The sequence below is a fragment of the Falco biarmicus genome, chromosome 4 (genome assembly GCF_023638135.1).
Source record: "Falco biarmicus isolate bFalBia1 chromosome 4, bFalBia1.pri, whole genome shotgun sequence".
Classification (NCBI taxonomy): domain Eukaryota; kingdom Metazoa; phylum Chordata; class Aves; order Falconiformes; family Falconidae; genus Falco; species Falco biarmicus.
In genome coordinates, this window is record NC_079291.1 from 68,139,149 (window position 1) to 68,164,117 (window position 24,969).

The 24,969-nt window shown below is 49.1% G+C and overlaps 1 protein-coding gene across 2 annotated transcripts; it reads left to right on the forward strand.

Annotated features, from left to right (window-relative positions):
* Positions 1-1,178: 1,178 nt before the first annotated feature.
* SLC25A42 (solute carrier family 25 member 42) lies at positions 1,179-23,306 on the forward strand. Of its 2 annotated transcripts, XM_056337419.1 has the most exons (8): positions 1,179-1,288; positions 11,889-12,011; positions 13,139-13,250; positions 15,573-15,598; positions 16,448-16,614; positions 17,265-17,381; positions 17,862-18,013; positions 18,407-23,306. In XM_056337419.1, the coding sequence occupies exons 2-8, from the start codon at positions 11,928-11,930 to the stop codon at positions 18,730-18,732; spliced, it is 984 nt and encodes a 327-aa protein (XP_056193394.1). In that variant the 5' UTR covers positions 1,179-1,288; positions 11,889-11,927; the 3' UTR covers positions 18,733-23,306. The 2 variants fall into 2 exon arrangements, with proteins under 2 accessions (XP_056193394.1, XP_056193395.1); XM_056337420.1 differs by lacking the exon at positions 17,265-17,381.
* The last annotated feature ends 1,663 nt before the right edge of the window (positions 23,307-24,969 follow it).

The following is a 24,969-nucleotide window of genomic DNA, read 5'->3' on the forward strand; positions in this document are numbered from 1 at the left end:
ATCTCTTAGCAGGGTTGCACTTCCCAGAATCCAAGAGTGCCGTAAATGTACAAGAAGGCTGTTCACCTCGTGGACTGAAGACAGCTATGGATTTGGGGGCGGAACAGGGGAAGTGAAACATCCAGAACGGTTCTGTAGTCTCAGTTAAAGGCTTCTGTGTGCCCCAGTTCCTTTGCTGGGCTGTGTTGTTACCAGCCCTCTCTGATGCTGAACCTTCCTCCTGCGCTGCTACTGATGTACTTGAGTGGATATTTTCTAATGTGATACTCTGTAGAAATGTTGACCCTATAAAACATAAAAGTGCTACAAGGGTGGCTGGCTCTTTACGGAGCCTTTTTGAGGCAGGAAAAGAAAGGTGGTGGAAATGCCTCTGTTGACTTTAAAGCCTCCTGCAGCCCTGCGCTATCTGCCAGCAGATAGCAAAGGTCATTGTGTTCTCCAAAGGCTTCTGACCCTGGAGAGTGTTTGTGCGATGAGAGGCTCCTGGGTCGCCTCCCTTCTTGCTGTGTGGAAGGCTCGGTGTGTTTGAGCAGTGCTCTGATCCGCCGGTGAAGGTGCCCCGCTCCTTTGTGGCAGAGCGGGCAAGAAGAGCTGGTGAAGAGCCCCTGAGGTCCCAAGCCCTGCGGGAGAGCCTGATGGCTCCGGGGAGTGTGTTTGGTGGAGCCTGGCTCACCCAGCTGGCTCGGGGGGGGGGGGCGGTCAGAAGTGGCACTGAGGCTTAACGTGGTGCTGCGAGAGAATCAGAAGGGGGGGGGGGGGGGTCGCTCCACAGTGGCAGGAAAGCTTAGATTAATTTTCTTTCCATTTTAAACAAGCGGTAGTGTAATGCTGAGCTTCTCTGACCTGCAGCTGCCGGGGTTTAACCTCGGGTGGAGGCATGGGGAGCAGGCAGAGCGGGGCGCAGGGCACGCAGCCATGCGGGACGAGGCTGGGGCAGGGCACGCTGCCCCGGGGGACGCAGGTGGAGACGGGCAGGGCCCTGCGCGGGCTTTGCGCGCTATCTGCGTGCCGCGCAGCGCCGGGCGCACCCCACCTTCCCCACCCACCCCACACAGACCCAGCGCTCCGCCCCCGGCCGCGCTGCCCTCCTCTTCCCCGGCACCGGTTGGCTGGTTTCCCCGTCTGTCTGCTGCTGCGCAGCCACTCCCCGCGCACGGTACTGCCCCTGGCGCGGCGATTGGCCAGCCGTCAGGGCGGGCGCCGCCTCCCGCGGGTGCAGCGAGGGAGGGGGAGGTCTGGCGGCCGCAGGGAGACAGCGGCTGAGGCGGCGCGGAGCGGAGCGGAGCCGGTGAGTGCGGGCCGGGCCCGGGCCCCGGGCGCCGCCGCGGGCAGGCACGGCCCCGCGCGCCCATCGCCGTGGCCTCGCGTCTCAGGGCCGGGCGGCCCGGGCCGCGCTGTGTGTGCGGGGCCGGGTGACATTGCCGCGGCCTCCCGCGGGGTCACCGCCGCTTCGCCCTCCCCCCTGCCGCGCTGTCCCGGCGGGGCTCGGGCTCCTCCGCCCGCCGCCGCCCCCTCTGCCCGGCGGCTCGGGGGAGCGGCTGGAGCCGCGCCGGGGGCCGGGTGCCCTGCTCGCCGCCCGGCTGCGGCACAGCGCCGGAGGCCCGGCCCGCCCCGGGTCGTGCTGCCCCGCTGCCCGGCCCCTGCCTGCCTGCCCTGCCTGCTTGCCCGCCCCCTGTCTCCCTTCCCGGCCCCTGCCCGCCCCGCTGCCTGCCTGCCCTGCCTGCCTTCCCAGCCCCTGCCCGGTCCCTGTCTCCCTTCCCAGCCTCTGCCTGCCTTCCCGGCCCCTGCCCGCCTGTCCCGCTGCCCACCCCGCTGCCCGCCTGCTCTGCCTGCCCATGCTGTTGCCCACCTGGCCTGCCCTGCTGCCTGCCCTGCCTGTCTTCCCAGCCCCTGCCTGCCCGGCCCCTGGCCGCCTGCCCCACTGCTCACCCTGCTGCCTGCTTGCCCTGCTGCCTGCCTTGCCTTCCTTTCCAGCCCCTGCCCAGCCCCTGCCTGCCCACCCCGCTGCCCTGCCCGCCCTGCCTGCCTGCTCTGCTGCCTGCCTTCCCAGCCCCTGCCTGCCCACCCTGCTGCCCTACCTGCCCCACTACCTGCCCAGCCCCTGGCCATCTACCCCTCTGCCTGCCCTGGCTGCCTTCCCAGCCCTTACTTGCCTGCCCCGCTTCCCAGCCCCTGCCTGCCTGCTCCACTGCCCACCCTGCCTGGCCACCCACCTGCCTTGCCACTTGTCCTGCTGCTCCTCTTGCCTGGCCCTGCCCCCCTGCTGCCCTGCCAGCCAGTCCTGCTTCTCAGGTTTGAGGCTGGTGTCTGTCGAGCGCAGCGGGCTCCTCTTCCCTTCCAAGTCTTTTGATCAAAGATGAGTGCGTGTGTCCAGGTGCGCCCTTAGGTGTGAGATGTGATTTTTGTTTAGTTTTTTTTAAGTTGATGTGAACTGTGAGTAAGGCACACTTGCGTTCCTCTGCGGGGGGGTAGGTACCGGGGAGCGTGGAAGGTGTTAAATGCAGTTCCCTTGATGTCTTCTATCCTACTTCAGCGTAAGAAAAAAGTTGCAGAGCAGGGGTGACTTTCTTGCTTTACCTTCAAATGTGGAAATGGAAGAAGTGTCTCGTCTTGGGTTTAAATCATAACATAAAAAGACAGATGGAAAATGCTGGAAATTATTGTGCGGTATTAATAAACACAGTGCCACCTTCTCTGCTGTATGCAAACGTGTAACTTACTCACTGCAGGCGTAGCAGTTGGTGCTGCAATTGCTTTGTTGACCTTAAACCTGCACTGTCCTGAAGTTTGGAGGAGTCAAAGATCTGTTTGTTGACTGTGTTTTTCCTGTTGGCTGTTAATTTAGCAGACTGCATGGAGTGGGTTTGGAGCCTGCTGTCGCTTGGCTCTTTTTGTATTTGGTTCTTACGCTTCATGGTCACATTAACTGCAAAGCCTTTTCTGGAGGTTGTGTGCTCCTCCGGTGTTTTTCTGTGGTTTGATGACTTTAGAGAGTTTTGAAAACATTCTGGTTTTTAAATGACTCTAGTTTGGAAGAGGGGTGTGTGTGTAAAGGAACAGAAGAGATGTCTGTGGGTGTTGGAAAACAGCTGAGGGAAGAGGGACTGTGTAATAAGGGTACCAGAGGGTTGGTATAATCATACCAACAACCTGTGGGTGAATGTATTTTTAAAAAATCATGTGATTGGGCATCTAAAACACCAGGGCTGGATTCTAGGTAGCTCTGAGCATCCTTACATCCTTCTAGAGCTGTGGATGCTCACACTTTTTTTTTTTTCTTTCCCCCAGCATGTCAGAATCATTATTTATGATATCTGAATGTTGGTCTTGAGGAGAGCTGCTGCGGAGGTGGGGACTGGGACTGCCCTTGGTGTTGGGTGTCAGCAGGAGCTCCCTGGCCCAGGTGATCCTTCAGGCTGGGGAATTTTAGCTCTTGATAGCACAGCGGTATGAGTCAGGAGCTGCGATAATTTCTTTTTCCTTGATCTGCAGCTGTAGCTAGTACACCGACTTGGGCAGTCCCCATTGCAAGTGCATGTTTCGGGCATAGCTGGTGTGTTAAACTTGGCTTCAGGAAGTTACATAAAACATAAGATGAGCACCAACGCAGCCTTGAGTGTGTGGTTACCTGAAACGGATGGGCTTGGTACAGGTCAGACAGGTTTGCTGTTAGAAAAAAGCTCAGGAACCAGCAAGAGTCGTTTTCTTCTTAGTGACTTTGCTGCTGATTGTAGGAAGATGCATTCAGGTTTGTACTTCTCTTAGGTGAAACTGATACCAATGCTTCAACTTTGCAGTGTTGCTGTTTTCCAGGTGATAAGTAAGTATTCCAGGTGGAATTTTGTGTTGTATGGAAAGGTGAACTGAAATGCAAACAGCTTACTCCAGCTCACAGAATGAATGAGTGTTGGAGGAGTTCTTTGCATTCCAGTTGTGCTTTAAATCCGCTACTCCTTGCTGTTGTGCAGTTAATGATGAAGGTGTGTCTGTGCCACGTGTAAGTGCTGAGTTACCCTAAGGTAATCAAACTTAATTGAAATCTGCAATGCTTTGGCTAACCAGAGTTGGTGCTTAACTTTGCCTTAATTTTTGTGTGGCTCAGAGTGAGTACAACAGTGAGTGGAGTGGGCAGCTCACAGTCTAGCATGACTCCGTGCAGCCGAGGTGGAAAGTGTTGCTGTTAGGAGATGACACCTGCCTGGCACGCTTGTGGGTCGTTGTACTTAGTGATGGAAGGTTGTAGTTCTTTATTTTCCCTTTTTTTCTTTGTAGGCAATGTAAACTGCTGGGGTTTTAGAGCAGAAATTGTAATCATCCGTTACTGTGTTGGAACAGCTCCTGGCAAAGATTGCTCACGTATTGATTGGGGGTTGCTTGTGTTCCAAAGAACCTCAGTTTGCCATCAGAAATTTCACCCATGTTGGGATCTGTCACTTTGGGACCTGTGGTAGCATTCAGATGAATGTATCTGGGAACGACTGATGGGAGTTAACGGTTGGACTTTAAGATCTTAAAGGTCTTTTCCAATCTAAACGATTCTATGAATCTACAAAAGCTTGTATTTCGTGTGCCTGTGGGAGGGCTGTTGTCCAAGAGGTCGTGTATAATATTTTCTTGTTGTGTCTTCCTCGTGACATTATCTTTGAGAAATATTTTTTTTGAGAGGAGTATTCAAGCTGGGAGGATGCTTGAATATGGTTGTTGATTTGTTTGGTTTTCTGCCTTCTGTTCCTAAGGGAGGTGATTGCTGCCTGGCCAAGGAGTGGGTTCGGCGGAGGCCCCTGTGATTCACTCCTCTTGTTGAAGCGCTCTGTTCTCCCTCAGATAAAGCTGTTATCTGTCTTGCAGATAAGAACTGGTCTTCAGTTTTTGGCTGTGGAAAGCATAGTTGAGGTGTTCCCAGCAACAGTCTTCTTTTAGCAGCTGAAGAATGAAGCACTGTTTTTTTCTTGCCAAGATTTTCTCTGTTCTGTGGCTCATGCCTGCCTTCCAAGCCTCGTTCAAAATGCAAGTCACCTGCACTCCTCTGAATAATACAGCTGGCTTTGCTAGCAGAGGTTTAGATTTAACCATTTCTCAGTGTTCGTTCAGCAACTGGCTTAATTAAAGTCAGATAATCTAAAAACCACGTGAAGAATTGTATCTTTATCCTCAGTTTTATTGGCAGACTTGAGTTATATCTGGCTGCAGGAGGCAGGAGGAGCGTTTATTTTGTACTTTGGAGCTAAGAAAGGATGTCAAAAAATTAAACTCTTCCAGATACTGTAATTTAGTGAGTGTTCTAGTCGGTGATTCTTTAAAATCACGCTAACAGTTTCTGTACAGACCTTTAAAGGAAGAAGTGCAATGCACTGTTCATAGCTAATATTTTGGGGTCGGATTTGTATGCAACCGAAAGATGAATGTGACTGAAGAGTTGAGTCTGCAGGGCATATCTGGTTTTGATTTTTAATGGCTTAATCAAACTGGAAGGCAAAGATGGACCTCAAGGGGCCATCTAGTTATAGTTCATCCCTCTGTGCTGAGTGTTTCAGCCCTTTTTTCTGTGATTTTCTGCGGTGCTTTTGCTCCCAGAGTGAATTTAAGGCTGCAGTAATCTCAGCATTTACCACATCTCTTTCTCTGTCAGGCTCAATTGCTCAGTTTAACAATAACAATTGAAGGAAACCTCATTGAGCAACTTCCCAGGGTACTGTTTCACTTCAGACTGCCTGGGAAAATGCATGAAAATTTTTGCAGGAACTCTCTTGGTTTTCTTTTTTCCTAATTTAATTATACACTTTCATCAGTGATGTTAACGACATAATAAAAAAAAAAAAAGAATTAGGAACCAGCTAGCTGTTGACTAATGAGAGAAGCTGGCGTATCTGAATGGAGTTATACAAATGACTTTACCTGAATGAAATTGAAATTCTCCCCCAGAGGTGATCTGTGACTTCAGGTTTGTATCACAATAACGTCTGTGGGCTGTAAGTGTATGGTCAGTGCTGTACACAAATTTAGGGAATAAAAAAAGTCTTCTACGTTTCTGTGTTGTTTTCTCTTCTGCCTTTTGGTAATGATTAGAGAGAAGCTGGTAGCAGGACTGTTTCTTCAGCCTATCTTACGAACACAGCACGTCTTGTGGTCATCAAGTCACAGCAGCTCCTGCCTGCTCCAACACTGTGGCTTTGCCATTACCTGCCAGGGCTCTAAACTACTTTTATAATTACTCCTGGGGTTGTCCGAGGAAAAAGCAAACATTTCTCAGCAAATAGCTGCTGTTGCGTTCAGATCGCTGACGGTGCTGTTTGCTTTGCAGCGTGTCTGCTCTTCTTGCTGGAGAGATGATACTCTTTCAGAAATCTTAGTGTTTTGTGACAGGTCTAAATTCCAGTGGAGAATATCAGACAAACATGTTTTTCAGTCATCATAGAATTGTTTTGGTTGGAAAAGACCTTTCCAACTGTTCACCTCACGCTGCCAAGCCCACCACTAAGCCGTGTTACAAGCCTCCAGGGGTGGTGAGTCAACCACTGCCCTGGGCAGCCTGTTCCAGTGCTGGACAACCCCTTTCAGTGAAGAAATTTCTCCTGATAGCCAATCTAAACCTCCTCTGGTGCAATTTGAGGCTGTTTCCTATTGTCCTGTTGTTTGTTAATTGGGAGTGGAGATGACACCTCGCTACAGCCTCCATTCGGGCAGTCGAAGAGAGCCATCAGGTCTTCCCTGAGCTTCCTCCTCTCGGGGCTAAACCCCCTCAGCTCCCTCTGCTGCTTCTCACCAGGTGCCCCAGCCCCTTCCCCAGCTCTGTTGCCCTTTTCTGGACACACTCCAGCACCTCAACATCTTTCTTGTAGCGAGGGACCCAAAACTCAACAAGGTGTTTGAGGTGCAGCATTCCCGATGCCCAGTACCAGGGGACGATCACTGCCCTGGTCCTGCTGGCCACACTATTGCTGACACAAGCCAGGATGCCATTGGCCTTCTGGGCACGCTGCTGGCACTGGCTCATGTTCAGTCAGTTGTTGACCAGCACCCCCAGTCCCTTTCCCACCGGGCAGCTTCCCAAGCCTGCAGCGCTGCGTGGGACTGGTGTGACCCAGGAGCAGGACCTGGCATGGAGCCCTGTTGAACTTCACACAGTTGGCCTCAGCCCACCGGTCCTCAGGTAGTTGATAAAGATATTAAACAGAACTGGCCCCACTGGGGAGCACCATGTGTGACTGGCCACCCACTGAGCTGAACGGAGTTTTTCACCCAGCGAAGGGTATGCCCGTACCAGCCGTGAGCAGCCCATTTCCCCTGGAGATGCTGACAGAAAGCTTAGAAATAACTAGATTAATAGGATATGGAAAACTTAGAATAATTAAAACTCTCATTGTATGTACAAAATGAAGGTGAAAAGTTCAGAGCGAGGGAGACTACTAAGCCTTCATCCTCAACGACCACCACCAGGAGACAGTGCACAAGCACAAATGGGAGGAAACTTATGTTAATGACTTCTCGGTAGACTAATTATCCTAACCCAACCTATTCTCAGGCATCTACTGAATATGTATGAATGTATACTTGAAATCACACGTGCACAAAGAAGTCGGGACAGCAGGTGCTTTCGGAATTATCCACCCTGGTGCCCGCCGGTGAGTTAAACATACCTGGTTTATAACCTCTCCTGAGTTATAAAGTTTAATTCCGCACGTCAGCGCTGTGGGAAATGGTGTCAAAGGCTTTACTAAAGTCTAAGTAGACACCATCTGCAGCCTGCCCCCCATCCACTAAGCGGGTCGACTTGTCATGGAAGGAGACCAGGGCAGGCAGTGACTGACAGGTTGCGATGACACGTTGCAAGCCAGTCTCTGGGCTGGATGCCTGTTTGCTGCCTACACAGTCCCATGAAAACCCTGATGCCTGGGTCTGCTTTTGTGGTTAAAGTATTTTGATATTAACAGATAGTTTCTGGTCTCCCCAGGTGCTGGCATAATGGGAGTGGTTAGGATGCCAGGGAAGCCTGGAGAGGATGGGCAGTGTGATTCCTGCCTCCTGGAGCTGTGAGTGCTGTGCAAAACATTCCTCCTTCCCGCTGCTCTGGGAGGTTGGTGGTGGGGATCCACGTTGGGAAAGCACGTGTGTGGCTGGTAAAATACATGAAGGAGGGATTTCAGGCAGGCTGTGCTGTAATGATGTGAAGTCAAACTTTTAAATTAGGTCTAATTTTTAAATCTAGATAATAATCTGCAAGCCTTTACTTTAGCAATGTGATTTTAATTGTACACACCCTAGCTGGAGTATTTGTGCTTATTGCTTGGTTGTGACGCTGGTCTCTGAAACTCGTTGGCTCTTCTGCTGAAGATCTAATTATCTTAAGACTCTGTAACTTAACATATGTTCAAATGAAATAGCTGAAATACAGCGTCATGATTGGATGCGCAACTGGCTTGGACAGCCAGAGCTGTTTTTTCTCTGAACCCCCACTCCCCTTTGGGCAATGAACTGGCACCTGCCTGTAAGACATTCTTCCTAGCAGGATGCTTTTATCATCTGAATAACTTGATTCTGTCTCGCCTGTCCTTTTAATCAAAATCACCACCAAGAAAAGCAGAATGTCTGACTTGTCAGAGAGTCAATTTGACAGCTTGATTGAACTTGCTCAGGTATTCATTAAGTGCCGCTAGAGAGAGCTGGGAGAAAGGAAAGGAAAGACTAACAATGCTCTCGTTTTTAATGTGCAGAGCATATTCTGTGCGCCTCCTGGTATGCAGGGAATGAAACTTGCTGTAGCGCACAGATGTTTCTACAATTGCTAGAACACAGGCAGGTTACCTAGAAAGAGTCCCAGGACTCAAAGAATCATCACAAAACAAACCGCTGCAGCTAAATTCATCAGTTTAAGGTGCCACTGCCAGAAACAAAGGGTTGAGCTTCCCTGTTTCTCAACTTGGTAAATAATCATTGGTCTGTGACTGAATTAGCATGGCTGAGTTACAGGCAGTGTTTTCTGATGGAGTTGAAACTGGATGCTGGAGTAAGTGCTTTGTACTTTCAATAAACTAGCATGAATTTTGTTGAAAAAGCACAGCGTATGTTACTCATTAAACCTCTTTAACTTTTGAACTCGCCTTTGCCAGCAGTTTTGCTTTCTGATTACATATTCTCTTAGGGGAATGGTTTGCTCTACAGCGTGTAGTACTGAGGCGTCTGGATCCAGATGTGTGACAAGGACTTGGGTAACTACAGTATAAATAACACAGAAGTGTGTTATAAAAAAATAAATCTAATCCGCAGCTATTTCTTTCTTGTTGCCTGTGGCTTTGTAAACATAAGTAATGACTGTGTGCCGAGCTATACAAAATACAAGGATTTAAAAAATATCCAGCTGCTCCATGTTGGGTTTCAGTGGATTACTTAATGAGCGAGTCAGATTGCTGTATATGCAAAATAATGCCTGGCTTCTAATGGGCAGGCGCTCCAAATTCACAGCAAAACTTTAAAGCAAAGCTTTGTTCTCTGTGGCTTTGGTGTGCGTAACTGGTCATAACAGCCAGAATGTGGGTAATAACTCCCGGACATCAGAATCCAGTTCAGCTCCAAAATAAAATACGGATGCATTACTTTGCAGTGAGCAACGGGAACAAAAATAATAAACATTATTTTTACGTTTAAGCCTCTGCAAGTTTAGAGCCTATATTTATGTAGAGCATGTGGGCAGTTTTAATGTGTAAAACTGAGCATATAGACAGGTGTTTGTAAGATATGGGCATTCGGCACTAAAAATAAAAAAAGAACATGTCTGAACAGGATCAAAGAGAATATTGTTGAGTAAATGGGTATCATCTTTATGCATGTGCACGCTCTAAAATAAATCCAGGCTTAATAACATCAGTTTAGTTTTAAAAATTTCCTTTTAGTCATCTCTTTCTCAATCATCTTTCAAAATCACGTTTTAAAATAAAGTTGCATATTGCATTCCTAAGCTCTTTAGCATGATTTCTATTTTTGTGGGTTTATTTTTGGTAGAGATAAATCTGATATTGTGACCTACATTTCTTTATTTGAGACAGCTAGGGGTAATATCTCTACCTGCAATTTCTTTCATGCTTTTGCTGAAAGGCATTGTTTTACAGTAAGTCTTCCAGGTCCATAAGATAAGAAGGAAAAGAAGTAACTGCAGGTAGTAATTAGAAATAATAAACAGTCTGTCTTCTTCAAAATAATTTGATTAAGTGCTCTGCTCCGTAGTGTTATGAATCCTGTAAGGAGTAAGACCGTAAATACAAGGTGTTGTTCATGTGGTCTGATGTGACCAAGCTTCCATCACAGAACTTTTCAAGTGCAAACACCGATGCTGTTTAGGTCATGCTTTGGTCTATCAGATGCTGTCTTTCATTAAAATCTTGAGTTATTACTCCCTGAGCAATATCCTGCAATATCCTCCTTTTGCAAACACCCTCAGGAGTTGTAAACACATTGATATGTGTCTTCCCAAAGCTCTAGCGAGTGATGTCTGGCATTAAAGATACCAGGTGTGTTTGTCCTCCTTTGGACCGAGTGCGCGGGTCATGCATAGCTTCATCATCACAAATTGGTCATGCACGAATACAGACAAGGCTGATCTGCCTCTGGCTTTGCGTTAATATCTCTGCTGCAACCAAGGGGTTTGGAAAATGAAGTCTGGCACTAATTTATGAGAGCAATGTGGGGAGAAAAAAATAGGTCAGCAAGTATGAAAGGTGCTGACAAGCATATAATATCTAGAGAGTGTTAAAAACAAATAATAAAATCGTCTTCAGATGATCTTTCCAAGCTGTTGTGCCTGAGGTTTCCTAGGCATCGGAGGGTGGCAAAGGTGAAGGGACTTGCTGGGGAGCACATGAGAAGGCTGGGGCAGAACTGGGGACGAGTTTAGGAGTTCAGATTTCCTCACACTACATTGCTGGAAAGGAAGCTAACCGTGGAAGCGTGGTTCTTGGAGCAGGCTTGTTGCTTCGAAAACTGATCCTTGGACTTATGGACCCCATTTGTGAATAGATTCAGAACTCGGAGAGGCACCTAAAGTTTTTCAAACTTTAGCTCTTTCCTTTCTGCATATTTAAGGATGAAAAAAACCCCACATCATAAAAAGCAGAAACAATAGGAAATTAGATGCTAAAGTGACAGCTTCTCGATAGTCTGCAGCTAGCATGAGACTGACCTTGCCTTTCATGAGGCAAGTGAGACCATGTGTCCCAGCAAGGGACATCTGTGCAAACTGCACTGCTCGCCAGCCACGAGCATGTCTGCGTTGCAACTGTGGAGAAAGGGAGTTCGGCAGTCACTGCTGTGCTGCTTTCAGTTGGATCGCTAGCGTCATCAAAATAGCCTTTATGGCACGTGTGAGGCATTGGATCTGGCTCTTTCCTAAAATAACCTCCAGTTGCTTGTGGCAGGCTTTCAGGACTTACTGCTGTGACTATTTTTTTCCATTTTCCAGGGCTGGGTTTTAAATTTCTGTATGCCTTCTCCGATATCTAGATGCTCAGTGGTCAGAGCTGAGTAGCAAGCAAAATCCTCACTGTAAGTGATGGCAGAGGTCAGAGCGGGATCTGGTTCTTCTCTCTAGAAACTGCAGATGTTTTGATGTTGTCACTTGCAGCTGAGTTCCCGGTGGGCTGAAAAGAGTGAATATGATTGATGCAGTTTTTAAATAGCACCAAAGTACACACACACGCACGCGTACGCTTGCACCTTGAAGGAGGGAAGTGGCACCAGGATCCTGGAAATGCTCCTCACCTGGGAACTTGGGAGAGGGGTTTTCATCCTGAAAATGGCCCTGGGAATAGGTCGCTCCCCCTTCCTCTACAAACTTCTTATTTCCTGCGTATTTCCTACTTTTGACACTAACTCTTGCTTTGTTCTTGTTTGCAATTTAGGAGCTGTAGCTCTTCTGCCCACTTGCAAGTGCAACTGGTATGGGTAATGGTGTGAGAGAAGGTCAAGTGGATTTCAAACAGCAGGATGTGGAGCCAGTTACATCGACCCGTCTTCCGTCAGAGGTAAGAGCAGATCGGTGGGTGTGTGCAGTGGCTTTGAGGGAAGAGCTGCCTGGCTGCCGTCCAAAGGAAGCATCTCAATGGGATTTGAGCTGCGGAGTCCTGAAAGAGTTGCAGTGTATGTGCAAGGCACATAACGTGGAACTTTTGCTTTCTCTGAGGACAGCCAAGCAGTTCCAGCCCTCTGGGAAGGGTTGGGCATCACTCACAGCTGACAGGCAGGCAGGGCTGCGTTCCTTGTTCAAGGTTATGTCTTGTTATGTCTTTTGTGGCAGGGCTGGGAAGAGAGCCATAAGTCTTGGTTTCTCTGCTCTTGCTGGAGTCTTGTCAGAAACGCTGGAAGAGAAGGTGACACTGAACCTTGGCCTGATTTAGACCAAAACGCAGGCTGAAGTTCACACAGCACTAGCGCTGCCTTTGCATGGCTACCCTTGCGTTTAGCACCCGACAGGCAGAGACTGGAAAGGAAAATTGAACCGAAGCACGTATTTTGGTAATAAACATTAACTTCTTAGTTGTGAAACATTCCAACAAAAAAAAAAAAAAAGTTAACTTCTCCATGAAAACACAAAGCATATCAAAAGTTAACATTCTTAAGCCTTGTCTTGACTTGTCTTTCAGAATGTAACCTTCACGGTGTTAGATTTCAAGTCATTTACTTGCTTTCTGCCCATGTGTTATAAGAAGATAGCTGCTTTATAAATATGAGCTGTGGCAGGAATGTCGATAACAAAAATACTTCCATTTATCGTAGTAGGAAACCTGCCTTGTTTTATTCTTGCAATCTTGGGAACATTGTGGGAATAGGGCTTGTGTGTTACTGGAAGGGCAAGAAAGCGGCTTACCTTCTCTACACGCCTAAATCATGAGGAAGTAGTGGCTTAGCCTTTAGAAGTCTTAATAGGGAGAAGACAGTACATGTGAGAGGTGGCAGACCTTGGAATTTTGCCTCTTGGCAGCCAAGTCTACTCTTTGTGCTTCGTGATCTGACCAGGAATTTACTGTGTTTAAAATTTTGAAGATAATTTTGACCCAAGTCCTTGAGAGGGGGTAAATGCTGCAGCAAAGGTAAAATATTACAACTTTAATTTAGGATTGACTGTGTTGTACTGAACAAAGCTTTGTTCCAGGATAACCAGGAGAAAAAGAAAGTACTCAACTCCCTGATGTCTGGTGCATTGGCTGGTGCTGTTGCTAAAACTGCAGTAGCTCCACTGGATAGGACAAAAATCATGTTTCAAGGTGAGTCCCAGCGGCTTTTGCAAAATGCTCTTATTGTTAGCAGAATCCAAAACAGCTTCTCTGATGTGCTCAGCCAGCCTGTTCTCCAGTGCACTGCCCTCCTTCAGCCTACAGAGACCTGGCAGGGTGCAGACAAAATAGTGATGTTACCATGATGAATCGAGCCTAAAAACCTATTGTTTGATTCTGGGTGGGATTATTGCAGGTGTCAATCAGCTGTGCATCTGGCCCGTACTCTTGGACCCAAGTCTCATGGTAGTCAGCAAGAGTTTTTCAGTCTCAGTGTAATGCAGATACACGTATTGCTGGTTAGAGACGATGCCTCGTGGCTCGTGAACTTTGGCTGGCCGTGTGTGTTCTGCAACATCAGGGAGAGTTTTGGTGTGCAAAGTAAATCGATGCCGTAAGGACAGGGATGGTTGGCAACACTCCCCATTTCTGTGTCTGTTCAGTTTGGAAAAATAAGGTGGGGAAAAGAGCAATATGAGGAGATGTGGTGACACTGGAGGGAGGTAATTGAGCTGTTTGAGTTTCTTGCTGAAGGCTGAATGCCAGGCCGTGCCTGCTCGAATGCATGCAGTCTTTTTTACTGAGGGTTGCATTGTATTGCAGCTGAATTGTTTTGGTTGGAGTTGAAGTCGAGGATGAAAAGTACCGCAGGAGGCATTGACGCTGGTGTACCTGGCTTTGTATTACACAGCTGCCCTTTCCGGAACCTGTAAAGTGTGTAACTGGAAACTAAATTCATCTAATTGGAACTGAAAATTCTCACTTGTTTAGTGGGATTTGGGATTCAGCCCCATCATGAGCTCTGTTCCGTTCCCCCGTTTCAGTGCAGGAACTGTCAGCCGCGCTAATTGTCCCAAAGGGAAGCATGCAGACTGCTAATACAGTAGACATTTTGTGAAGCCAAGAATTTTAAATCTGGTTGATGTCCCAGATTAAATGAATTGGGGAGGTTTAATCTAATCCCTGGATGACATTTAATTTTGAATTGACTTTCATTTGACATGATTTTCATTCTCGGCATAGCAGGGGCTGAGGCCTGGAATAGCAGGGATATAGATCAGGGAGTTCAGGCTGTAGGGAGCTAAAGCCTGGGCTGGCTGCAGGCTGGGATCGCATCTGTGACCAGATGCTTGTGCAGCAATGAGGACGTGCTGTGCTTTCTCACCAGAACAAACACTGGAGTTCATCTAAGGTTGGAAATGTCAGGACCAGAGGTGAGCTGGAAACTGCAGAACTGGCGTGAGTCAACAGCTGTCCGTATAAATCACCTTTAATTTGTACGGGCGTACATTTAGAAAAAGACCTGTTTGGTTTGGCCCATTAAACTTGATGCAAAGGATATGACTAAAATGTGCCCGTGCTGACCAATTTCGTAGGATCTAGCTCTCCTGAAGGTTTTTACTGTGGGGCCTCTTCCCTGGCTGTGAAAAGGGAAAGCATCTCTGGGTCGTGTGAGTGTAGGAAGGTTGTCCCTCAAACTAGAGACTGAAGAATTTTCCTGTGGGAGAGAGAAAGAGCTCTTTTCTGTTGCAGAGCCAGCTGCAATTGGTTATTGAGGTGTTGTTATTTCTTTAAAAAAAAAAAAATGTTGAATTGCATAAAGGAGCAGTGCGGTGAAAACGTATTTGCATGTGATTGTTTGATACACTTGAGAGGTTACAAGTCTCAAAGGAGTTTGAAAGAAACTGCAATAGACACTTAATTGGAACCATATTTCACTAGCGTTGCTGTTCGGGTTTTAGCCTGGGTTTCCTTCCTGCTGTAGGAATGTTACAAAACAGAGCTGCTGTATGCCAAATAAATCTTGCTTCCAAATGCCTTGTGTATTACATAGTTAAAGAGATGCTGTCAGTTTGAATGGATGCAAGAAAAGAAACGGAGTGTTCGTTTGAGTTTTGCTAGGATGAAACCATTCTTGCGTGGAGCCTCGCTAAACAGACCCGTTCTTTGCTGGATTCTGGCATTAGTCTGGAACCTGTGCACAGAAGTGGTCTACTAAAATCAGTGGTTGGTGCAGTTTTGATTTTTGTAAAATGTATTTTTGATTTATTCATTTCTGTTTAGTGCTTTAAAGTAAGAAGCATGACACAAACTGAGTGTTTTTGTAACAGTAGGTGGAAAAACAAACTTAGGTGCTAAAGAGAGTTTGGGAGCACTTACCAGTGGAAAGTCTTTGTTTATGATAAAGAATCTCTATTTTCTCTTGCATTAATTCTTTTGCTTCTGTCTTTATCCCTTAGATAAAATGCCTGTATGGTTTATTTGATCCATCTAAATGTATTGCAAGACCTAATGCTCATTTTTTCTTTTTAGTGTCTTCAAAAAGATTTTCTGCCAAGGTGAGATGATATGTGTGTCTCCTGTTGACCTGAAGTGTTTGATTAATGGCCGTAATAGCCCTAACAGCATCTTTTGTTTGTATTTATTTAACTTTCTTGCTTGGATTTTATTGGCAGCACTAATAGTGAAGGAGCACGGAGGGGAAAGACTGGAAACAGTGTTGTTTATAATACTCCTTAGGACAGCGCTCTTTCATGTTCATGTTCTGGCCCAGTGCCTGGCACAGAGGGGTCTCAGTCCTCGTTCGTACTCCAGGTTCTACCTGTGACATGGCAGTAAATGTTGTGGCATCGTTCAGGGGTTTGTTTCCCTGGGCCCGCTCCTTCAGCGGTTGCTTTCTTCCCCCCCAACCACACTGGAGTTGTTTCAGAGTATATAGGACATTTGAATTTGGGAGCTGGTGGCTGTCCCGGCTTGCTGAATGTTTTCATGCATGTGCATTGCGGCTGCTTCATGCGTGCTGTGCTAATGTGTGCAATCCGGGCGTTTCTGCCTTACACTAAGAAGATTTATTTGGGTGGAGAAATGGTCTGTGCAAACAGCAGTCCAGCTCTGTGCCTTGCCCTCGGAGGGAAAATGAAGATGTCTTGAATCTAAAACTCTGGTTTCCTGACTCTGGTTCTTTTTTGCTTTAATGTATCTGATTCGGTCTCCCCAGAGAGGACGTTTTAGTTGTCTTATTGTGGAGTCAGGGTCGCGAGCATAAACAGCTGATAGCAGATCACTGTGGCTGGGGTGGGAAGGAGGATTTGGAGAGGTTAAGCTATAGGGTCACCTTTTCCCCCTCTATTGTTCGGACTTCCTCTTATCATGATCTCCCCATCTGACCTTTGATCCATTGCCTGCAGGAAGCCTACAGGCTGATTTATCGCACCTACCTCAATGAAGGCTTCTGGAGTCTCTGGCGAGGGAACTCAGCCACCATGGTCCGTGTGATCCCTTACGCTGCCATTCAGTTCTGCGCGCACGAAGAGTACAAGCAGCTCCTGGGGAGTTACTACGGCTTCCAGGGAAAGTAAGATGCAGTGTGGCTTTGGTCCTTGCAGAGGAGGACAGAGCAGTTTGTGGGACCAGAGATGTAGGGAGGGAGCACGTTTCCCTGCGTTGTGCAGGCCTGCTGAGTTGAGAGCTCCGTGGGTACCGAGGTGTGCTGGCCCCTCTCATGATGCCTAGGCAGAACGGGATGGGCGAGGGGGCTGAGCAAAGGGCCGGGCTCCTCATCTTGCACAGGGGAAAGCTTTGTGAGAAGGTGACCCTATCTTCTAGAGGCGTGAGCAAGAAGTGGCCTAGACACTGAGTTAGCGCTTCCCTGTGCCGAGAGCGGGCAGGCAAAACAAAGAGCTTTTCTTTGCAGGAGAAGCAACAAGATCCAGCCTTGCGCTGTTACCTGAGCCATGCGCGTGGCCTGAGCCTCTTGCTCTTGGGCATGTAGAGTCTGAGACACCCCCAGTCAGCCTTGCTGCCCTCGACAGAGGTTTTCTCAAAGCCTCCTCCTTGAACGGCTGTGGCAAACCACAGCTGCTCCAACCCCCACCCACCCACCTCTCTTCAGTACACAGGCAGGGAAGGGATTCGGTAGCAGATAGAGTAGAGCCATGCTCAAAAGCCACGTAGTATTTCCATCTCCAGGTGATCTGTTTGGTCTCTTCTCTCACCTTACTTTAGAGCGCTGACACCCTTTCCTCGATTCATTGCTGGCTCTCTGGCAGGCACAACGGCTGCCATGTTAACCTACCCCTTGGATATGGTCCGTGCTCGAATGGCTGTCACGCCGAAGGAGATGTAAGTGCCTAACAAAAGCAAGTACAAGCACCCCGAACAAACACAGAACTTTCTTTTTAAGGTCAGATGATTTTGTTCCCATTTTCTGGGTCACTTCTTGCTCGGAGCCTTTGGTGTAATAAACCTCTTACTGCTGGGGTCTGAGCACTGATTAAATGACCAGAGCCCTGGTCAGTCCAGGGGCTGGAAGGAGATCGATACTGAAAGACCTCACTAGTAAAACCTGCGTGTTGGTTCTTGAGGAGGCCAGCTGGCACGGTGCCTCCGCGAGAGATGGAACAGCCAGGATAGCATGTGGCGATAGGGCTGTAGGAGAGCTGGTGACTGGCTTCTCCGGACTGAAATCCCTTCTGAGCTGTTTGCTGAGCTCAGAGCCCAAATAATTAACTGTTGATCCTTCAGAAAGTCCTGTTGGAATTATTACTGGTGTGTGCAGTCACTAACCAGCGCAGATTTGGTTTTCCTGTGTCCGCATGCTAGGTACAGCAATATTGTTCACGTCTTCATACGAATATCCCGAGAGGAAGGATTGAAGACATTGTATAGGGGATTTACGCCAACCATCCTTGGAGTGATTCCATATGCTGGGCTTAGCTTCTTCACCTATGAGACGCTGAAGAAACTGCATGCAGGTAAAGGCAACTTGGTTTGCTTTCGAATGAAACGGTGTAGGCTTTTGGCCGGTTCCAGATGTTTGAATTCAGCGGTACAAGTCCTTTGCCTGGCCTTGAAGCCAATTGCAAAGTTCTGTGCTGGTGGAGCCTGTGCCTCTGTCTCTCTGATTCCAGGCTATGACGAAGGCAAGCCGCAGATAAGCAGTATCTCAGTCTTGCAGAGGAACAAGGGGGTGCAAGTCCTGGGTGCAGAAGGGCTGGGTTACATACCGAGTCAGCTAACAACCAAATTGGGTACAAAATCTCAGGAGCTCAGGCACTCAGCACTCCCTTTGGTTCTCTGCCCACTTGCCCTGAGTCACGTGTTTATGATGAGAAGCTTTCTGCCCTCTGCTACTTTCTCTTTCCCAGATCACAGTGGGAAATTGCAGCCATCCCCTCCGGAGCGGCTTTTGTTTGGTGCCTGTGCAGGCTTGATCGGCCAGTCAGCCTCTTACCCCCTGGATGTGGTTCGCCGACGCATGCAGACAGCGGGGGTTATGGGACACACGTACAGTTCCATCCTTCTCACCATGCAGGAGATTATAAGAGAAGAGGGACTAATCCGTGGCTTGTACAAAGGACTCAGCATGAACTGGGTCAAAGGTCCGATTGCAGTGGGAATAAGCTTCACAACCTTTGACCTGACGCAGATCCTTCTCCGTAAATTACAGCACAGCACTAATGTTGAAAGGTAGTAGCTTAATCCCCACAGCCCTTGCTGGGGAAAAGTACAACAACGTGTAGAAAGAGCAATGCTAGCGTCCCCTCACATTGTACATGCTCTCCTGCAGCTGAGAACTTTGTTTGTTCTGTTGTTGTAATTTTTTTCTTTTGAATGAGCCTCTGAGTTTTATGGAAACCTCGACCTGAAACTAACTCTTTCCTGAACAAAATTCTTACGGTTCTGCAGAACTGAGTCCTCTAAAGCAGCTGCCTCACCCTTCTGTTTTACTCTTTGATACCGGGAGTGGAGCCTCTCAAACAAACACGTGCTGCTGCTGGCTCCTCACCTGGGCTCTGTGGGCAGATGAAGCGGTGGATGATGAAAGAGAGGACTCGGTGCTGTTGGAATGAACCCCTGGATCTGGGAAGTGACTGCTGCTCCTGGTAGGCAGTTTTGAGTTACTGAACATGTGTTAGCTGGAGGCAGCGTGCCAAGTGCAATATTCCATTTAGTCTGTCGGGAGTTGCAGATTCCTCTGACCTGTAAGCATCCGTCTCCATAAAACAGGACGCAACAGGATTTAACAGGTCCAGGTCACTCCTTTTGTTCTGGAAGTTGAATGTGAGCTCCGGCTAGAAATGCTGCCCTTTTCCCAACGTTCTTCTCGTTTCTGGGTTGAGTTGCGTAAAATCTCGCTTGCTTGCAATGTTCCTCTGAGATTACCAAAGACTGTAGACAGCAGGGGAGGAAAGTTCTGAGCAGTTTTGCAAATCCAATTCTCATGTTTGTTGTCAGTGTTACTGAGCAGGGGCTGTGCCCGGATTCACGAACAGGATTGAATTGAACTGCAGAGATGCTTTCGGGCTCCCCGAACCCTTCCATTGTTGTCACGGTCTTCAAGGCAGCGTTTTTGGGGGGATTTGGCAGGCTGTAGCGTTGATGCACTAGAAAAGGAGGCGTCGCGTAAAGTTGAAGCAGTTTTATCCTTCAGTATTATTGTCGCTGCTTTCTGCACAATGTGAGAACAAACGTCCCGCAGGTGCACGCGTGACACAAGCGGCGCCATCCTGCAAGGCATGTTCGCGTCTGGTGGATACAGCCTAGTAGTTGACTCAAGCTTCTGGCCCTGCTTCGGAACAACTTGGTTGTCCTTTGGTGCCTGCTGTGTAGGTTGTGTCACCTCTGTTTATTAGTCCACACCTAAGCCTACTTGCTTTTATTCCTAGAGTTCTTCTGGACCGACTGGGTCCTTGGGAGAATGGGCAGCACAGCTGGTATGGACCCTGCAGAAATTATATCTAGTGCCAATCATTTCTAGTTGCAAGTTGAAAATGAATGGGGAAGCACCTTTCAGCGTTTCTGTTTCAAGTGGGTTTTCAGGGAAAAGGAGATTTGAGGGTGGTTTCGGTTTATGTTCCATTCCTCTGTTAAATTGGGAGTGCAAGAGAGGTCAGAGAAGCTTGAGAGTTCTCTGAGATTCGGATTACATAAACCAAGATTAAAAATCCCTTTCCAGCTGATATAGTCTGTAATGTATGAAAGGAAAATAAGGTATAATTTAAAAGCTGTCCTTTCCTGGTGTACGTAGTTTAGCCGTTGTAGTTCGAGCTTTGTGTCATGGCTTTGTTAATGGGAATGGAGGGAATTGCACAATTGGTAGAAATAGCTTTCTCCTTTCTTTTGTCTTTGCACTTGTTCTTTGGAGCATAACTTGCTTCTAATGCCAAATATTTCCCTAGGAATTGAGCACCTACACTTCCATTTTGTGGACACGGCAGAGAGCCAGCGTACTGAAGTATTAGCATGCGTGTTGTTCCCGGAACACGTGCGATACTGTCATGGTTGTGGCTGGGCGGGGTATTAACCTCAGTAATTTCTGCCTCCAAGCCCACAAATGATGATTTCCGTTGTGAAACTTGACTGCAGTTGCCGATTTACCTTGTAATTAAAGCAATGTTAGGTGGTGGTGTTTGAAGAGTCTTTAGAAACGATAGCCATGAGTTCTCTATATTTTTTGCTCCATTGCTAATGGAAGATGATCAGTTGTTCTCTTCGTTGGGGTGAAATTCTGTTGAGTCCTTTGCGAGAGCTCTGATTTCTTTTCTCCAATGGAGAAGCCAATTACTTCTGCTCTTGTCTTTATCCCGTCTGGCCCAGTGAGGAAATACGAAGCCAGTTGCATCCTACCACTGGGGTGAGGTGCAGAGCAGCAGCTAGGTGTGCCCGCAGCCGACGGCGCGGACCTGACCGTGCGTACAATGCGTAGCAAGTTCTCTTGCAGCTTGAAGGGTGCCGGTTCAGAGCGCGGCCCTTTCTGCACAGCCGGTGGGTACTACCTGAGGATGGTCTCCCTGGCTCCATAGCACGGTAGGTCCTCTCGGAGGCGAGCACAGCAGAGCTTGTCTTACGAGGTGCTGAGCATTGCTGAACCCCTGTGGCAACGGAGGTGGCTTGATGCCTCCTGGGTCCCAACTGGGAAGGGATTTACACTGGATATGACTAACCGCTTGGTTGGGACCGAACGGGAGGGCACAGGGTGCCGTCTGCCGTGTCAGGGGTGCAGCTGGTATAGTACCTGGACAAGGAGAAGTCTGTGGAGGAGGCAGCTTCTGGCTGGCTGGCCCTGGCATCGCCCACCGTGCAGCCAGAGCCTGGCAACTCCGAGGTGAGAAACAGGACCTGAAGCACAGCCAGACTTGGAAGCACTGGGCTCAGATAAGTTGTTCCTTAATTAGCAGCTGTACCTGATTATAATTCAGTGGAGTTTTAACCAAACACGTTTTTCCAAGTTTTGCAGGCTGAGTGTTTGTTCAGAGACAGATCTTTGAATTCAGTCTGTAATGGTTTTGGTGCTTTTGTTTCTTGGACAAAAGTGTTCAGAGTAACTATGTGTTACTGCTTTGGGTTGGTTTAAATAGCTTTTTTTCTTTTTTTCTTCTCTGGTTTGAATGTAGAAAAGGAGAAAACAGAGTGTTCTCTTCCCTTCTCTTAATCCTTGCATGAATTGAGGCATGTTCCAGATCTCTCTGCTGCCTGGAATGAGTGCCCAAGGAGTTTGGGCACACTGGTTTGGAAAGGGAGGGTGTCTGTGTGCTGGCCAGGAAGGTCTGTTGCCTTTAGCTCTGAGAACAGAGACAAGTCTAACAGGAATATTCTCTAGTCCTTTATTTCTTTAGAACTTCTTTACTACCACAGATTCTCCTATTTTTCATCTTATTCTTCTCAGATTCCTTGCTTTTATTTTTAAGTCATTGTTCCTTAATGCGTTACCGCCAAACATTAATTTGTGCTTCCCCCCCACCCTTGTCTGCTCTCCCTCCCTTCCTGCTTCTGCACCTTTAGTCCTGCACTAGCACTTCGAGAAAATCGGGTCCGATGAAATGCATTCAGAATTACAAACCCGCAGCTTTGAGAGCGATACCCAACCAGGCATCCCACTCACAGGCGGGGATGCTTATGGCATGGGGCAAGAACTTAAAGGCATTAGGTGATGGGGCAGAAGGGTTTTTGAAAGGTTCTTGAACTACTTGTCCAGCCTAGCGCCGTCGCTTCTCCTAGCTCCTTTTCTTCCCAAGCTGTGAAACGCTGCTGCTTCTCGCCGTTCCCTCTTTGGGCACCTCCGCGTGATGCCTGCTCTCTCCGTGGAAGTGGCTGCTGGCTTGGGCAGGTGGTTCTGGGAGAGCTGGTCCTTCTGGGATGCTCAGTTAGGGGACTTGCACGTGAAAGGTGGGATCTGAGCTGGCGTCTTGCAAACCTGTTTGCAAACAGGCCTCTGCCAGTTCCCCGGGAAGGTGCCAGTGGTTGGCAGGACTGTGGTGGAAGGATCAGGAGAGGGGTCCCAGGCTCCTGAGGCATGAAATCCCTGGAAGCCCTGGGGTGGGATCAGGAGAGGGGTCCCTGGAAGTCCTGGGGTGGGCATCGGTACTCCACGGGAGCTCTCCGAAAGCAGTTTTGTAGCTTCTGTGGGAAAACAGCGGTACTTCTGGTAACTTCTTGCCACCGTCCACCTGGAAGGATGCGAGCACTGTTGTCTTTTTACACAAAAAGCAGATGAAAGGAAACCTTGAGCAGAAGCACTGTGGCAACCCCGAGCGAGTGTGGTGCCAGGCCTGGGCGGGCAGGAGGGGAAGGAATGCGGTGTGGAATACTTCCCATGCCCTTCTCCCAGTGCCTGACTGGGTGCTTGGACCCTGCAGGGAGCCCAGGGTGCGCTACGGACCCCCCCTACCTGGACTGGGCCAGAGGAGGAGGTGGCCTTCCTACAAACCAGCCTTTTTTTATTATTATTTTTAATTGTAGGGGCTGATTCCTCCCGCTACCCCCGTCTCCCCCGTAAATGCCGTGTGCTGCAGGGTTTCCCAGCACTGTTCACTGCCTGTGTGGTCTATGCATATATTAGCACAAACACTGTTAAATGCCTTTTGTCCAGACGTGTCCTCACCATCGATGTGTGTGTGTATGCGTGTGTGTCAGTTTGGAACTGCTTTTCTTGGATCTGGAGTTCTATTTTATTGCAGTGAAGACACTTTGTTATATAATGTTTATATATTTTAAGATTTGTGCCAAGAGAGGATGTATATTTAATAAAAAATATAATTGACTTTGCAGGCTCTCTGAGGGTGTCTCCTGTTCTACGTTGCTCATAAGAGAGGGGGGTCTGGCACATCCGGATGGGTTTATCGAGGGGCTAAATATGGGGGAGGTGGGGGCTGTGGCTTGGGGGGTGCCTTTTGTGGGGCTCACGGTGCCCCCAACCACTGTGCACGGGTCATCGCTTGGAGCTTGGCGTAGATGTTGGGAGAAGCTTGAAGGATGGCAAGCAAACTGGGGCTGGCTGGAAGTCTGTGGTCCCTCCGGAGGCGGGCAGCGTTGTCCCCGTCCCCAGCGCCGCACTGGGGGACAGGGACGGGTGTGCAATGGCAGCAGGTGGCACTGTCGGCTCAGGCATGGCCCGGCAGCTTCCCCGAAGTTGGGGACCCCCAGCTGCTGCTCCGCTCTTGGGGCTCTCGGCGCTTGCAGCTGCGATCCTGGTCTGGTGCGGATGCGATGCTGCGATGCCCTGCAAGGTGGGAAGGTCTCAGCAGCGAGGACAGGGCCAGTGCAGTGACCCCCCCTGTAGCCCACTACGGGCACGCTGGGGCGGAGCTGATGTCCTGGCTGTACCCCAAGGGAAACTGAGGCCCAGAGGCTGAGACTTGCACTAAACCTTGCAGGAAGAGCGTGGCAGAGCTGGGCAGCGGTCCCTGTCCCCCTCCCCTGGACCAGCTGCCTCTGGACCCTGCCAGCTGAGGGTCAGCATCCTTGCCTTGGCCTTTCTGCCTCCCTCTGCACCAGGGACCACCCCCCCGGGTTCCTTTGGGCTGCCAGCCACGGAGAGAGCTGCGAGTAGGAATGTCCTGCTGCTCCAAGCAGGAGCAGCTCTGTGGGATGCAGGACGGCAAGGGGGGGGTGTGCCATTTTGGATGGAAGTGGGGTGGGAAGGCAGGGCTCATGCTTCCCCCCCTGCCAGGGCACGAGGAAAGAACCCCAGCCCTCAGGTTCTCGCCAAGCACGGCTCGGCGGGAGCAGAGGTGGGTGTGCAGTCAGTGGGCACAGGCGATGCTGCGCCAGAGCTGGGTCATCGCAGGAATTCCCGGTGCCAGGCCGAATCCTGGTGCCAGTGGAGCCTCTGCAGTGACAAAACCTCTTGGTCCCAGCTGCTCCCCTCTCTGCAGAGAGCACGGCCCTTGGCAGAGCCCTGCCCATACTGTCTTCTAAAATAAAGCAACAGAAATAATTCCGGGCTGAGGAAGATGGGGGGGCCCTTTCACTTTATTTGATGTGGCCCAATTTCAGTGCCTGTGGATCTGTCTCCTGCTCTTGGCTAGTCTATCAGTCATTGTCCCCGCCTGAGAGGGTCACGTCTGGGCAGATCTCAGGGGAGGAACTGTCTGCATGTCTGAATGCAGCACAACCCCTGGCCCTAGCAACCATCCTGCCTCCGCACAGGCTTCCCCCAGCTCAGCCCCCGGCTGCTCCTCCGCATGCTCCGGGAAAATTAGATAAATGAGCCATCAAGGCAGTCGGACTGGCTTCTAATGGGACGGCGCAGGCTGGAACAAGTCCCTCTCTGTCCTGGTCCTGCGGGAATCGCTTCTTCCTTGCACTTTTCCACCCGTGTCTTGGGGACAGTGCTGCTGGAGCCAAATTCTTCCCAGCCCTGGGCTGGTTAATGGTGCTGCTCTGGTTTCCCCAGCTGTTGGCAAGAGGGGAATTCCCCTGTCATTTT

Bases quoted from the DNA above. Each gene is read 5' to 3' on its own strand.
- SLC25A42 (XM_056337419.1), top strand. From the start codon at position 11,928: ATGGGTAATGGTGTGAGAGAAGGTCAAGTGGATTTCAAACAGCAGGAT. The intron at 12,012-13,138 runs GTAAGAGCAGAT...GCTTTGTTCCAG, and splicing joins CGACCCGTCTTCCGTCAGAG to GATAACCAGGAGAAAAAGAA. The intron at 17,382-17,861 runs GTAAGTGCCTAA...TCCGCATGCTAG, and splicing joins GCTGTCACGCCGAAGGAGAT to GTACAGCAATATTGTTCACG.